At 37.6% G+C, this 15878-nt stretch overlaps 1 protein-coding gene across 2 annotated transcripts in view; it reads left to right on the top strand.

The window, feature by feature from the left end:
• Positions 1-15878, top strand: part of LOC115217034 (serine-rich adhesin for platelets) — a 44466-nt gene that overhangs the window by 18657 nt on the left and 9931 nt on the right. For both annotated transcript variants that reach the window (XM_029786588.2, XM_036507173.1), the window contains exons 6-11: positions 578-992; positions 3549-3711; positions 5351-6588; positions 12549-12600; positions 14202-14288; positions 15209-15411. In XM_029786588.2, coding sequence (XP_029642448.1) covers positions 578-992; positions 3549-3711; positions 5351-6588; positions 12549-12600; positions 14202-14288; positions 15209-15411 — 2158 coding nt within the window. The remainder of the gene's footprint in view (positions 1-577; positions 993-3548; positions 3712-5350; positions 6589-12548; positions 12601-14201; positions 14289-15208; positions 15412-15878) is intronic.

Genomic DNA, 15878 nt, shown 5'->3' with positions numbered 1-15878 from the left:
CCTACCAAAGAATAGACTTATGGGTTTCTAGTCATTAGTGAAGTAAATCGATATATATTAATGGACAGATTGTAAAGTTTACTCTCTCTTTTACTCTTTAACTTGTTTCGGCCATTTTACTATGGCCATGCTGGAGCACTGCCTTTAGTCGAGCAAATCGACCCCAGGACTTATTCTTTGTAAGCCTAATACTTATTCTATTGGTCTTTTGCCGAACCACTAAGTTACGGGGATCTAAACACACTAGCATTGGTTGTCAAGCGATGTTGGAGGGACAAATACAGACGCACAAACATGTACACACACACATACACATATACTACGGGCTTCTTTCAGTTTCCAACTACCAAATCTACTCACAAGGCTTTGATCGGCCTGAGGCTATAGTAGAAGACAGTTGCCCGAGGTGCCACGCAGTGGGACTGAACCCGGAACCATGTGGTTGGTAAGCAAGCTGCTTACCACACAGCCACTCCTACACCTATGTTTGTTATAATAAATATTTCATATAGTTTATTTTTGTGTTTCTTTATTGTTTTTTTTTTCTATTTAGCTGATTTATCTTTTTATTTTGCAGTAGAAGGAAAAAACACAAACTTGACAGTTGAAAACTTCAACTTTCTACGCCGACCTATTTATGAACCGCCGTTTGAGATGGTGCGTACAGCCGGCAGCCATGGAGTCCGGCACAGAAGCCCAGACGGTGAATTTTTATTCAATAAGAAATCTAGTAAGAAAATTCGAAAAGAATCTTATGGAAGTAATGACTCCATGACTATTGAAGACGATTCAGATGTGCAGCTTATAGAAAGTCCTTCATACAAGGAATTGTCTCTGACGGGTGGTAAAGCAAACAACAAATTCTCCAAATTGAAATCCAAATCAAGTCCTGCAAAACGTCAAGCAGAGAATAGTAATTCCAGTGAGGTAACTCCGAAGCGAATAAAATCCGTTGCTCGAAAGAGTACAACTCTAATTTCTAAATCAATGTTGTAAGTATTTTTTTATCTATTTCCTGTAGTTTTCCCAAGAATTTACTCTTTTACTTGTTTCAGTCGTTTGACGGCAGCCATGCTGGAGCACCGCCTATAGTCGAGCAAATCGACCCCGGGACTTATTCTTTGTAAGCCCAGTACTTATTCTATCGGTCTCTTTTTGCCGAACCGCTAAGTGACGGGGACGTAAACACACCAGCATTGGTTGTCAAGCAATGCTAGGAGGACACAAACACACACATACATATATATATATATATATATATATATATATATATATATATATATATATATATATATATATATATATATATACGACAGGTTTCTTTCAGTTTCCGTCTACCAAATCCACTCACAAGGCTTTGGTCGGCCCAGGGCTATAGCAGAAGACACTTGCCCAAGATACCACGCAGTGGGACTGAACCCGGAACCATGTGGTAGGTTAGCAACCTACTTACCACACAGCCACTCCTTCACAATTCTGAAATTCTTTCTCCATTTGTAGTTTAGAATTCATGTAAAGGTGCAGGCATGACTGTGTGGTTAAGATGCTTGCTTTGTAACCACGTGATTCTGGGTTCAGTCCCACTGCACAGCACCTTGGGCAAGTGTCTTCTATTATAGCCCCATGCCAGCAAATGCCTTGTGAGTAAATTCAGTAGTTGGAAACTGTGTAGAAGCCCATCATGTATATATATATATATATATATATAGGCCTGCTCGCTTAGCCAGTGGGGTGGCGTCATTTTAAGGCTAAAAGAATGCGAAGCGCATTGTGACCAGCGATGTGTAACAACATCTGATAGCCTGGTCGGTCATTTAATCACGTGATATATATATATATATGTATGTATGTTTGTATGTATGTGTTTGAGTCTGTGTCTGTCTGTCTCTCCCCCTACCACTTGACAACCAGTGTTGGTTTGTTTACATTCCCGTAATTTAAATAGTTCAGCAAAATTGGCCAATAGAATTAGTACCAAGCTCAAAAATAAGTGTGGTGTTGATTTCTTGGAGTGAAAGCTTTCAAGGTGGTGCCCCAGTATGGCCACAACCCAGTGACTGAAACAAGTAAAAAATAGACAGTTTTCAATAATTTGCTTTTGTCTTTCATTTGAAGTCCCCTAAAAATCATCTGTAGGATTGCATTGATGCCAATACATAGAGTAGCAGAGCAAGTAACCGAAATAGTAGCAGCAACACTTTATTACAGTTTAACCCTTTTGTTACCATACGTAAAAAGCACCATCCGACCGTGGCCGTTTGCCAGGCCTGTCTGGCACCTGTGCCGGTAGCACGTAAAAAGCACCCACTACACTCACAGAGTGGTTGGCGTTAGGAAGGGATCCAGCCGTAGAAACATTGCCAGATCAGACTGGACCTGGTGCAGCCTTCTGGCTTCCCAGACCCCAGTTGAACCGTCCAACCCATGCTAGCATGGAAAGTGGACGCTAAATGATGATGATGATGATTTCTGCTGAGATGCTCGGGGCTTCTTTCAATTAATTCTAAATATAACAAAAAATTTAGTAAAATAACTTGGTTATCATTCAGCTAGTGTTAGGAACATATATTGTGACTAAGGTTTGGTGGAAGATCTTAATTTAGAACTTATAAAAACAAGACATTTGTACTACAGAGCTAGAGGTGGTTTTAGGTGGGTTGGTATCAAAAGGGTTACTGTGACGTCATCACTAGTGCTTTCTACATGGTACCAGCATGAGTGCTTTTAACCCTTTTGTTCCCATATTTCTGTTGAGATGCTCTGTGTTTCTTTCAATTAATTCTAAATATAACAAAGAATTTAGTAAAATAACTTAATTATCATTCAGCTTGTGTTAGGTACATAAATTGTGACTAAGGTTTGGTGGAAGATTTTAATTCAAAACTTATGAAAACAAGACATCTGTACTACAGAGCCAGTGCCAGTTTCAGCCGTTTGAGATGCTCTGTGTTTCTTTCAATTAATTCTAAATATAACAAAGAATTTAGTAAAATAACTTAGTTATCATTAAGCTAGTGTTAAGAGCATAAATTGTGACTAGTGTTAAGAGCATAAATTGTAATTTGGTAGAAGATCTTAATTTAGAAATTTTGAAAACAAGACATTTATACTAGAGCCAGAGGCAGTTTCAGACAGGTTGCTATCAAAAGGGTTAAAGATTTCATCATCATCATCATCATTTTAACTTCCACTTTTCCATGCATGTATCAAGGCTGTTTTTTTTTTGGCTGGATGCCATTCCTGTTGCCAACCCTCTGTATCTAAATATTTTTAGGGGATAGTGGAAATGAAGGACATCACGTGCATGTTGATAACACTCCTTTGCAACTATCACAGAAAGTGAAGGCACACACACACACACAAAGAGGGCTTCTTTCATTTTCCATTTTTTTTACAAATATTAATTTAGATTTCAGTGCTTTTCTAAATCTACTTAAATGGCTAAACCAAAAACAATCTCAGAGGCTTGCTTCATTGTATGTTCAATCTGTAGTGACCACCACTGTAAATCACAATTTGTTAAATGTTTCAATTTATATTTATTGCAGAGTTAATATGAACAAAAGAAATTCTTTCCAACCCTGTTCCCTCAACTGTCCAGGCCTTACAGGCATTCCTCCTCAACTGCATTGTGATATATGCATGTGTCTATTTCATAATTCATGTGTAAACCTGAAAGAAGATGAGGTTCCTCAAAATTTCAAATGCAAAGTAAGCACTTTTAACATTATACCAATCTTAGTATTAACCTTTTGCCAGTTGAAAACATAAGTTTGTCCTAAATGTCTGGTTTTCAGACATTTAGTTAATCCTTATAATAATAATAATAATAATAATAATGAAATTATTGTGTCTAGTGCTCAGGTGCACTACAACTCATCAAAGGTTCATGTACAGAACATAGAATTACGTACAAAAGTCAAGAAAGTGAACAGTGTATGAGTCAAGATATATATAATATATAATGAAATTATTGTATACAGTGCTCAGGTGCACCACAACTTGTCAAAAGTGCATATAAAGCATATGCAGTAATGTACAAATGTCTGGAAAGTGAACAGTGTATGAGTCAGATACATATTCGCGTGTGTATGGAGGGGAGAAGATCAGGTGTAGTGTTGGCGAATCTCAGGAAGCATGGAAGTTTTGAAGGATGCAGTGCTCCTACTTTTGAAGGATGCAGTGCTCCGACTTTTGAAGGATGTATCTATGTATGTATAATAATGATAATAATAATAATAATGAAATTATTGTATACAGTGCTCAGGTGCACCACAACTTGTCAAAAGTGTGTATAAAGCATATATAGTAATGTACAAATGTCTGGGAAGTGAACAGTGTATGAGTCAGATACATGCTTGCGTGTGTATGGAGGGGAGAAGATCAGGTGTAGTGTTGGCGAATCACAGGAAGCATGGAAGTTTTGAAGGATGCAGTGCTCTGACAACTAACAACTGATGCTAGCAGTTTGTTCCATGCTTCAGCAACTCTTAGCGTGAAAAAATGTTTCCGAAAGTCATGGGAGCTGTGCTGTTTTCTGACTTTGTAAACATGTCCACAGGTGTTAGACAGGTGGAGTTTGAAAAGGTGCTCAGAGTTATTGTTAGTAAGATGGTTGATAATTTTACGGGTGTCTGCCAAGTCAGCTGCCATATACATATGTGCATGCATGTTTTATACTTTCTGGGTAATATAAAGTTTTCCTTACACAAGTCCCAAATTACTGTGGGATTTAAAAAAAAAATAGCAATGTTTATCAGATGATACATTGACACCGGGCAAGTAAGTCGTTTGTGTCATGCGATACACAAGACAGACAAATCTTCCCTTCTTCCCATTTACAGATTTCTCTCTTTTACTTGTTTCAGTCATTTGACTGTGGCCATGCTGGAGCACCACCTTTAGTCGAGCAAATTGACCCCGGGACTTATCCTTTGTAAGCCCAGTACTTATTCTATCGGTCTCTTTTGCCGAACCGCTAAGTGATGGGGACGTAAACACACCAACATCGGTTGTCAAGCAATGCTAGGGGGACAACACAGACACACAAACATATGCACACACATACATATACACATATATATAACATATATATGACAGGCTTCTTTCAGTTTCCATCTACCAAATCCACTCACAAGGCATTGGTCGGCCCAGGGCTATAGTAGAAGACGCTTGCCCAAGGTGCCACGCAGTGGGACTGAACCCGGAACCATGTGGTTGGTTAGCAAGCTACTTACCACACAGCCACTCCTGCGCCTGTTTTTATTTTTCTTAAAACTAAATTGACTTTGAATTATACTCTTTGTTAGATGATTAGATTAATTATTACCTCTAATTTGACTAATTTCAGAACTGTGAAATGGATCTTGGTGATTGGATTCCCCCAGTTGAAACCACTGCATCTAATAGTTTGTCTGGTAATAGAACAGTCAAGACGCATCATTCTTCATGGAATAATGAAAAGGGAAGAAAATCTACCATGCCATCTGTGATTCAGCTTTCTAAAGATACAAACTTTTTATCTCAAGCATCCAAATCTGATTCTCAGCTGTTAAAAAGTGCTTCGAATGGATCCCCTAGATACGTTGTCATGAACATTGTAAAATCCACCGATTCCTTATCACCTGATCCCTCACAATCCTATCATATAAAAGACTTGCAGTCCTCTTCAGACATCCCAGATTGCAAATCTCAAATCCAAGCTTCACTCAATACATTGCAAGCGTCCGTAAGTCCTCGTTTGAAATCAAACAAATCTAATAACTCATTAAACGCATCAAAGACTCTGTCTCACTCTTCGCCACCTTTACCTCATTCAGTTCCTTCTTCAATGCTGAAAGACACCAGCAGTATTTCAGAAACTACAGCACCCAACACTTTCACAGTCACAAACACTCCCTCTACAAGTGCTTCTTTCAATACACTCATCCAAACCCCAAAAGACTTGAATGATACTACCTCATCATCATCATCACCACCATCTGATTGTCCTGTAAATGCTTCATCTAAATCTCTCACTTCCACTCACTCACAACCTAATCTATCATCAGCCAATATTAAACTGGAAGTTCCAGCTTCATCTCCAAGTAGTTCTAGTAATGTTAGGGATGGTGATGCTGGCAAAGACAATTACCCACGCTCGGGCCAGCTTCTTACATTACCATTAGCAGTAGCAAAGCGTTTAGATTCCTCTCTTCCTCTTGCATTACGCATCAATAACATGCAGCTCTTTATCCCCCCATCCCGTTGCATAAACACACCTGAAGGATTAAAGGTTTTTCTGCCACCCAAGACATTTTCGGTACCCAGTGGCTCCACAACCACAATGAATATAACCTTTTCATCGGGTACTGTGTCTGGTGATAGTACCAAAGATTACTCTGTGTCTCTCTTGGAGAAGAACAAAGCAAGTGAAAGCAATCCAGCTGTAGATAAAAGTAAAACCTTGGAATCTGTAAAAACAATCAGCAAAGTTCAAAAGTGCCGAAGCAAATTTAACAACTACCTGTGTCCTTTCAAAAAATTATATTCTGGCTACTCTAGTATGCTGCAGATATTTCACTATTTAAGTGCAGGAGATCTTGCCAGGTGAGTTTCTGAATAAATTTACTCTGAAATGTTTTAAACTCGAGACATTTTCTTGAAACAGTTGTGTGTGTGTGTGTGTGTGTGTGTGCATGTGTGAGAGAAGAGGGACGAAGAAGACTAACAAGCCAAAACTTTGAAGTCACTATTCACCCACTTCTTGTAGAAGTTTAATAAACATGTTCTCTACTAAAACGTATTGAGTAATTCTTCAGTTTAATGGGAAATTGTTTTTATATATGTGACAAAAACAAGCACAACTGGCTACAACCTCAATACAATTGACATGTATAGGCACAACAAATTACTTTTTTCCATAGGCTGAAACAGCTGTAAGTGATTTTAATGATTTTAACAATTTATATTAATGTTTTTTTTTAATAACTACTAGTATTCTTATCTTATATGTATTGAATTTTATACTGTATATATGTATGTTATGGTTGTCGTTTTGATAAATAAATAAGTCAACATTCTAATATCCTAAAGCTGATAAACCAACTAATGTGTTTCTCCATTTTCTTATTTGTAATATATATATATATAGAGAGATAGATAGATATATAACTCCAAGAAAGTTAGAGGTTGTGAATCCAACCAACTAAGGGATAATATCTATCCAATATACTGTTGGTAGAATACCCAATTATTAATACACCAAAGCATTTTTATTGCATTGCAATTACATTACCTAGTGTACTCAATGGGTGAAGGTAAAGAGATATTTTACCATTAATTTATATAGCAATAAGAAAATGGAGGGGATCAATAGGTGGTTCATCAACTTTTAGACATTATATAATCTGACAATTACAATAATATACATACATGTATAACATATAATGCTTTACAAATAAAATATAAAATATATTAATATATATTGATACCAGTAATTAGTATAAAATAACAAACATGAATATAAATTGGGAAAATATCTTACAGCTGTTTCGGCCAAGAGGTAAAAATACCTCAGTCTACTTGAGTAATAAAGGTAGAATGAGGTATTTTTACCTCTTGGTTGAAACAGCTGTAAGCTATTTTCCCAATTTATATTCACGTATGTTATTTTGTAATAATTACTGGTATCCTTATATATTAATATATTTTTTATCTTATATCTTATATGTAAAGAATAATTTGTATATGTATGTATATTATTGTAATTGTCAGTTTAGTAAATAAATAAATAAGTTAACATAATATAATGTCTAAAAGTTGATGAACCACCTATTGATCCCCTCTATTTTCTTATTGCTATATATATATAATCATCATCATCATCATCATCGTTTAGCGTCCGCTTTCCATGCTAGCATGGGTTGGACGGTTCAATTGGGGTCTGGGAAGCCAGAAGGCTGCAGCAGGCCCAGTCTGATCTGGCAATGTTTCTACGGCTGGATGCCCTTCCTAACGCCAACCACTCCGTGAGTGTAGTGGGTGCTTTTTACGTGCCACCGGCACAGGTGCCAGACGAGTCTGGCAAACGGCCACAATTGGATGGTGCTTTTTATGTGCCACCGGCACGGGGGCCAGGCGAGGCTGAGCAATATATATATACACACACATATACATATACACAAACACACACACACAACTACATATTATATGCATAGCTAAAATCTCCAAAGAAACAAAAATTTGTAGATGCCCATGATACGCAAGAACTAATGCTATCCATTCCATTTTATTACCATATTCTGAATGGTATAAATCATATCTATTGCATTGTCCAACTTGACTGGTGTATAATGAATTGCCAGATCCTAAATGCCGGGTGTTCAAACCATAAAAATCCAGAGATTTTTTCTTTTTAAAATACATGTAAAATAAAATTAAATAAAATTAAAAATAAAAAAAGAATGCAATCTTTTCTTTACTTTTAGAGTGGTTTTAAAAGATTTGTCATAAATCTTTATATTCCTGTAACTGAAAGAAGCCTGTCGTGTGTGTGTGTGTGTGTGTGTGTGTGTGTGAGACTCCTTGCCTTCACATCAGAAAATAGTTGTAAACGAATGTCCCTGTCATGTAAGTGGTGTCCTTCATTCCCAAATCTTATTTCTTTACTGCCCACAAGGGGCTACACACAGAGGGGACAAACACGGACAGACAAACGGACTAAGTCGATTATATTGACCCCAGTGCATAACTGGTACTTATTTAATTGACCCCGGCGGAATTTGAACTCAGAACGTAAAGACAGACGAAATACCTATTTCTTTACTGCCCGCAAGGGACTAAACACAGAGAGTACAAACGGATTGAGTCAATTATATCGACCCCAGTGCATAACTGGTACTGAATTTATCGACCCCGAAAGGATGAAAGGCAAAGTCGGCCCTGGTGGAATTTGAACTCAGAACATAGCGGCAAACGAAATACCGCTAAGCATTTCGCCCAGCGTGCTAACATTTCAGCCAGCTTGCCGCCTTATCCCAAATCCTCTGTCTGATCATTGGATAATATTACTTTACATGGGAACGGGAGAGGGTTAGCAACAGGAAGGGCATCCAGCTGCAGAAAATTTGCCTCAACAAAATTCCATCCAATCCATCCAGCACGGAAAAGTGAATATTAAACGATGATGATTTAGCATTTTGATGATAGCAATGTGCTATAAATAGAAGCTACCTCTCTATCTATCTATCTATCTATCTATCAATATATCATCATCGTTTAACATCCGCTTTCCAAGCTGGCATGGGTTGGACAGTTTGACTGAGGACTGGCGAGCCAAGTGGCTGCTTCAGCCTCCAATCTGATCTGGAAGAGTTTCTACAGCTGGATGCCCTTCCTAATGCCAACCACTCCGAGAGTGTAGTGGGTGCTTTTATGTGCCACCGGCACAAGGGCCAGTCAGGCGGTACTGGTGACGACCACACTCAAATGGTGTTTTATATATATATGTGCAGGAGTAGCTGTGTGGTAAGTAGCTTGCTTACCAACCACATGGTTCTGGGTTCAGTCCCACTGCATGGTACCCTGAGCAAATGTCTTCTACTCTAGACTCAGGTCAACCAAAGCTTTGTCAGTGGATTTAGTACATGGAAACTGAAAGAAGCCTGTCGTATATATAGAGATTAATAGTAATAGTAAGACAACAAAGGAATCAAAGAGACCTTGATATTATGTAAATAGAGGAATTTAGCTGTACTCTTTTACTCTTTTCAGTCATTTGACTGCGGCTATGCTGGAGCACCGCCTTTAGTCGAGCAACTCAACCCCGGGACTTATTCTTTTTGTAAGCCCAGTACTTATTCTATCGGTCTCTTTTTGCCGAACCGCTAAGTGATGGGGACGTGAACACAACAGCATCAGTTGTCAAGCAATGCTAGGGGGACAAACACAGACACACAAACATATATATATATATATATATATATATATATATATATATATATATATATATCAACAATTGAGGGTAAAATTAATTAGTTATTAATCAATTTCACCAAGTATTCAGTATGTAAAAGGACCATTTAAGGCGAATTCAAAATATTACATTATATAATTAGGGCTTAGTAAAATAAATTACTTTGCCACATACTGAATTTGCTAGAAATAGCAGCCAAAAAAGTTTTTTTGCCATTTCCACTACTTAAAGAAAATTTCTCTCAGATAATGTTTACTCAAAATAACTCACGAAGGTATGGAGGTAAAAACAGAAAAATATCACAAGTACAAAGATTATTTGAGAACGTTAACGTTTCTAGATTAGCCAAATAAACTCAGCATTTCTTTCGTCAGCTAAACATTTCTTATTTTGGATTTGGAAGCACTAAAAAGAAAGAACATACCCTTGAGAAAAATTTTCTTTAAGTAGTGGAAATGGCAAAAAAACTTTTTTGGCTGCTATTTCTAGCAAATTCAGTATGTGGCAAAGTAATTTATTTTACTAAGCCCTAATTATATAATATATATATATATATATATATAATATATATATATATACATATATACGACAGGCTTCTTTCAGTTTCCGTCTACCAAATCCACTCACAAAGCATTGGTCGGCCTGGGGCTATAGCAGAAGACACTTGCCCAAGATGCCACGCAGTGGGACTGAACCCGGAACCATGTGGTTGGTTAGCAAGCTACTTACCACACAGCCACTCCTGCGCCTATATGATGGGCTTCTTCCAGTTTCCGTCTACCAAATCCACTCACAAAGCATTGGTCGGCCCGGGGCTATAGCAGAAGACACTTGCCCAAGATGCCACGCAGTGGGACTGAACCCGGCACCATGTGGTTGGTTAGCAAGCTACTTACCACACAGCCACTCCTACGCCTGTAATATAATATGTGACAATATTTTGGTTGCCTTAATAAGATTCCGAGTTTCGGATGTCAGGACGGAAACCTGCTCAAGCATCTCCTCAGTTATCGAGGCAGTCAAAATGTAGCATATAAAATAGCATATTTTGATTGCCTCGATAACTGAAGAGGTGACGGAGCAGGTTTCCGCCCCGATATCCGAAACTTGGAGTCTTGTTATGGCAACTGAATAATTGTCACATATTATATTACAGATATATAAATATATATGTGTGTGTATATGTTTGTGTGTCTCTGTTTATACCTCCAACATTGCTTGACACCCGTTGCTGGTGTGTTTACATGTCCGTAACTTAGCGGTTCGACAAAAGAGACTGATAGAATAAGTACTAGACTTACCAAAGAATATGCCCTAGGGTCGATTTGCTTGAGTAAATGCAGTGCTCCAGCATGGCCGCAGTCAACTGACTGAAACAAGTAAAAGAATATATATATATATATATATATATATATATATATATATATATATATAGAGAGAGAGAGAGAGAGAGATTTTGATGTTTTTTCTAAGGTTATGCAAATGTTATTGGATCAACATTATTTACATTTGAGGGATATTTGTCCTCATCTTGTTTGTTGCTAACACGCTTCAGCTGATGTACTCTCCAGCCTTCATCAGGTGTCTTGGGAAAATTTCATACCTGGGTTCTCATTCCTAAGGTATTTTTCAATGTTATTATTATTATTGTTCAGGTCACTGCTTGGAATCGAACTTGGAATCTTGGAGTTAGTAGCCCGTGCTCTTAACCACTATGCCATATGCCTACAGGCATATGGAGTAGTGGTTAACGTTGCGTTAACAACAAACAAGATGAGGACAAATATCCATCGAATGTAAATAATGTACATAATTCCTCATCTCTTAAATACAGAACTGTATTATTGGATCTAGTTTCCTTGATTTAAATAGTCTTTATTTTTTTGCCTCTTTCCAACAGATGCTCATTGGTTTGTAAATCATGGCACCAACTTGCAAATGTTATTGGATCTAGTTTCCTTGATTTAAATAGTCTTTATTTTCTTCCTCTTTCCAACAGATGCTCATTGGTTTGTAAATCATGGCACCAACTTGCAAATGTTATTGGATCTAGTTTCCTTGATTTAAATAGTCTTTATTTTCTTACTCTTTCCAACAGATGCTCATTGGTTTGTAAATCATGGCACCAACTTGCAAATGTTATTGGATCTAGTTTCCTTGATTTAAATAGTCTTTATTTTTTTCCTCTTTCCAACAGATGCTCATTGGTTTGTAAATCATGGCACCAACTTGCAAATGTTATTGGATCTAGTTTCCTTGATTTAAATAGTCTTTATTTTCTTACTCTTTCCAACAGATGCTCATTGGTTTGTAAATCATGGCACCAACTTGCAAATGTTATTGGATCTAGTTTCCTTGATTTAAATAGTCTTTATTTTTTTCCTCTTTCCAACAGATGCTCATTGGTTTGTAAATCATGGCACCAACTTGCAAATGTTATTGGATCTAGTTTCCTTGATTTAAATAGTCTTTATTTTCTTACTCTTTCCAACAGATGCTCATTGGTTTGTAAATCATGGCACCAACTTGCAAATGTTATTGGATCTAGTTTCCTTGATTTAAATAGCCTTTATTTTCTTACTCTTTCCAACAGATGCTCATTGGTTTGTAAATCATGGCACCAACTTGCGACTCAGCCTTCTCTGGTAAGTATAATAAGTTATTCATTCGTACATAACTGTATATTTTGAAATAAATTGTTTATTAAAGTACTAATTTAGTATATGGAGTTGATATTTATAATGTAATGCACCATATTCTAATTTAAGCTAGCACCTTCACACATACACACACACACACATACATGCATATTTATATATATATATAATATTTATAGGCACAGGAGTGGCTGTGTGGTAAGTAGCTTGCTTACCAACCACTGCATGGTACCTTTGGCTAGTGTCTTCTACTATAGCCTCAGGCTGACGGAAGCCTGTGAGTGGATTTGGTAAACGGAAACTGAAGGAAGTCCATCATATATATATATATATATATATATGTGTGTCTGTTTGTGTGTCTATTTGTTCCCCCACCATTGCTTGACAACTAATGTTGGTGTGTTTATGTCCCTGTAACAAAAGGAGACCAAGAGAATAAGTACCAGGCTTATTAAGAATAAGTCCTGGGGTCAATATGTTCAACTAAAGGCGTTACTCCAGCATGGCTGCAGTCAAATTGACTGAAGCAGATAAAAGAATATAAACTATGCCAAACTAAACAATGGAGCCTGGTGCAGCTCTCAGCCCTTACCAGCTCCTGTCAGACCGTTCAACCCATGCCAGCATGGGAAATGGATGTTAAATGATGATGATGGTGATGATGTAGATAGGCACAGTTGTGGCTGTGTAGTTTCGAAGTTTGCTTCTCAACCAGAAGGGTTCTGGTTCATTCCCACTGTATGGCTCTTTATGCAAATGTCTTCTGTAGCTTTGGGCCAACCAAAGCCTCGTGATTGGAAGATGGAAGCTGAAAGCAGCCCAGTGTGTGTGTGTGTGCGAGAGAGAGCAAGAGAGAGAGAGTGAGCGTGTTTGTGCCTTCTGGTCTTGACACTACATGATAGCTGTAAATGAGTATCACTGTCATGCAAGCGGAGTCATTTATTTCCAACTAGCAATATCGCCCAGCGTTGCTTGGGTTTGTAAGGGAAATAACTATATAAGCATTTTTAGAGAGTTACTTCCCTTATATAATAGCGAAAAAATGCATTAAAGTGGAAAAAAAATGATGGTAAATTTTTTTTTAAATTGTAGACTCATCGTAGACACGCGCTAATACCCAGAAGGGCTCGATATGAATCATGACTATAAGATACCCGCTTTTGGTTACACTGCACCGCAAAATGTGGGAGTAGTTAGGAATCTAAAACGTAGGAGACAGACACACAACCTCTCTTTTATATATAAGATGTCCTGGGGAAATATCACCTTGCATGGAAACATGAAGGTTGGTGTCAGCAAGGGTATCCATCCATAGAAAATATGCCTCTTTGGCAAACATGTAAAAGTGGACGTTAAAATGATGATGGTAATATTGCAAGGAACAATGTTTTGTTTTCCTAAACTAGAAATAACAATCATTACTTAATTTCTTAATGTCTAATATTTTCCTGCACTTTGATGTTTATCCTAATGGCCTTCTCTTGAAATTTGCGGCTACCATGATTTGCTATTTTTGTCATATGCATATATATGCATGCTCTCATTCACATGTATCCTCGCATTGCTGATTCTTATTCTTTTTATTTCAGTGGAAAGCCATTCACTTGAATAATACAAGAATTTCTAATTGGACTTTGGCCACAAAATATTTTAACAAACATACTGTTGAAGAATTAGTAAGTGTCAAAACTTACTCCTAGTTTATATCTAACCTTTTTGATACTAACCCACCGGAGACTGCCCCTAGTTCTGTCATACAAATTCCCTGTTTTAAAGTAATCTAAATTAAAAAAGTCTATCAAAATTTCCTCATGATTTATGTTTGAAACATCAGCTTAATTATGACATATATTTGAATGATTCTTCATTTTTCAAAATTAATTTAAACCAATGCTGTGAATTTCAACAGAAGTATTGTAACGAAAGGGAAGACCTGTTGAGGCAAGTGAAATCGAAATCAAATTCGATGACTGGCATCCGTGCTTGTGGGGTGCAAAGAGCACCATACGAGTGTGATCGTTGACAGAGCGGCTAACCTGCTTCCATGCCAGTGGCACATAAAAGGCACCATTCCAGTGTGATCGTTACCAGCGTCGCCTTACTGGCACTTGTGCCCCGTGCTAGCAGGGTGCAAAGAGCACCATACGAGCGTGATCATTGCCAGAGCAGCTAACTGGCTTCTGTGCAGGTGGCATGTAAAAGACACCATTCAAGCATGATCGTTACCAGCGTCGCCTTACTGGCACGTGTAAAAACATTTGAACGAGGTTATTGCCAGTACCGCCTGACTGGGCCCCCGTGCCGGTGGAACGTAAAAGCACCCACTACACTCTCAGAGTTGTTGGCGTAAGGAAGGGCATCCAGCTGTAGAAACTCTTCCAGATCAAGATTGGAGCCTGGTGCAGCCATCTGGTTCGCCAGCCCTCAGTCAAATCATCCAACCCATGCTAGCATGGAAAGCGGACGTTAAATGATGATGATGATGATGATGATGAAAATAAGATACTTTAAATATTGTTTTGTGTTTCTTTTAAGAACATTGTCTTACTTTTAGAAATGTGAAGTGGCATCATAAATTTCTGTTATACTGTTGTAGAATCTACAAGGAATGAAGTTAGGAGATGATTGGAATCGCATTTGGCACCAACTAACTCCTGTTCTAGATCAACTGACAACACTAAAACGAATCTACTTTGATCAAGTACCTGCCCTTATGTTGTATACAGTCTGTGAGAAGCTCCCCAATTTGCAAGAGTTGACTGCTAAAAGAATAAGTGATATCAGCAATGAACAACAATGGTACATGTTATTTTGTGCTATTTCTTGTAAATTCACTAATTCACTATTTTCGGTCTTTTTGCTTTACTTGTATTGTCACATGATTACCCGAAACAATACTACATATGACTAATAATTTCATTATGACAAATTGAAGTTTGTATTATTCCATTAATGATTTTTAGCTGAATCCACATCTTAAAGTATTTGTGCTTTTGTTTTTCCTGTTCATTTTAACTGAAGAAGGTGATAGGATGCCACACTTGTTATTCTTAATTAACGAGATCATCAAATTAACTTAGACAAGTACTGGTTACTCTTTTAATTAATAAGCTTATATGGGATAGGAAGACATTATCCATGAGGACTGCTGCTTCAGTGCCTTCGTTACTTGGACTTAATTCTCTCATGATCCCTAGGACTCTTAAGACTGAAGCTTAACCCAGTTTCCTATTTCCTACTTCTTTATTGCCCACAAGGGGCTAAAC

This window comes from Octopus sinensis, linkage group LG11 (genome assembly GCF_006345805.1).
Source record: "Octopus sinensis linkage group LG11, ASM634580v1, whole genome shotgun sequence".
Lineage (NCBI taxonomy): Eukaryota > Metazoa > Mollusca > Cephalopoda > Octopoda > Octopodidae > Octopus > Octopus sinensis.
Note: the sequence above shows the minus strand (reverse complement) of the source record. Positions and strands in the feature narration are given on the sequence as shown.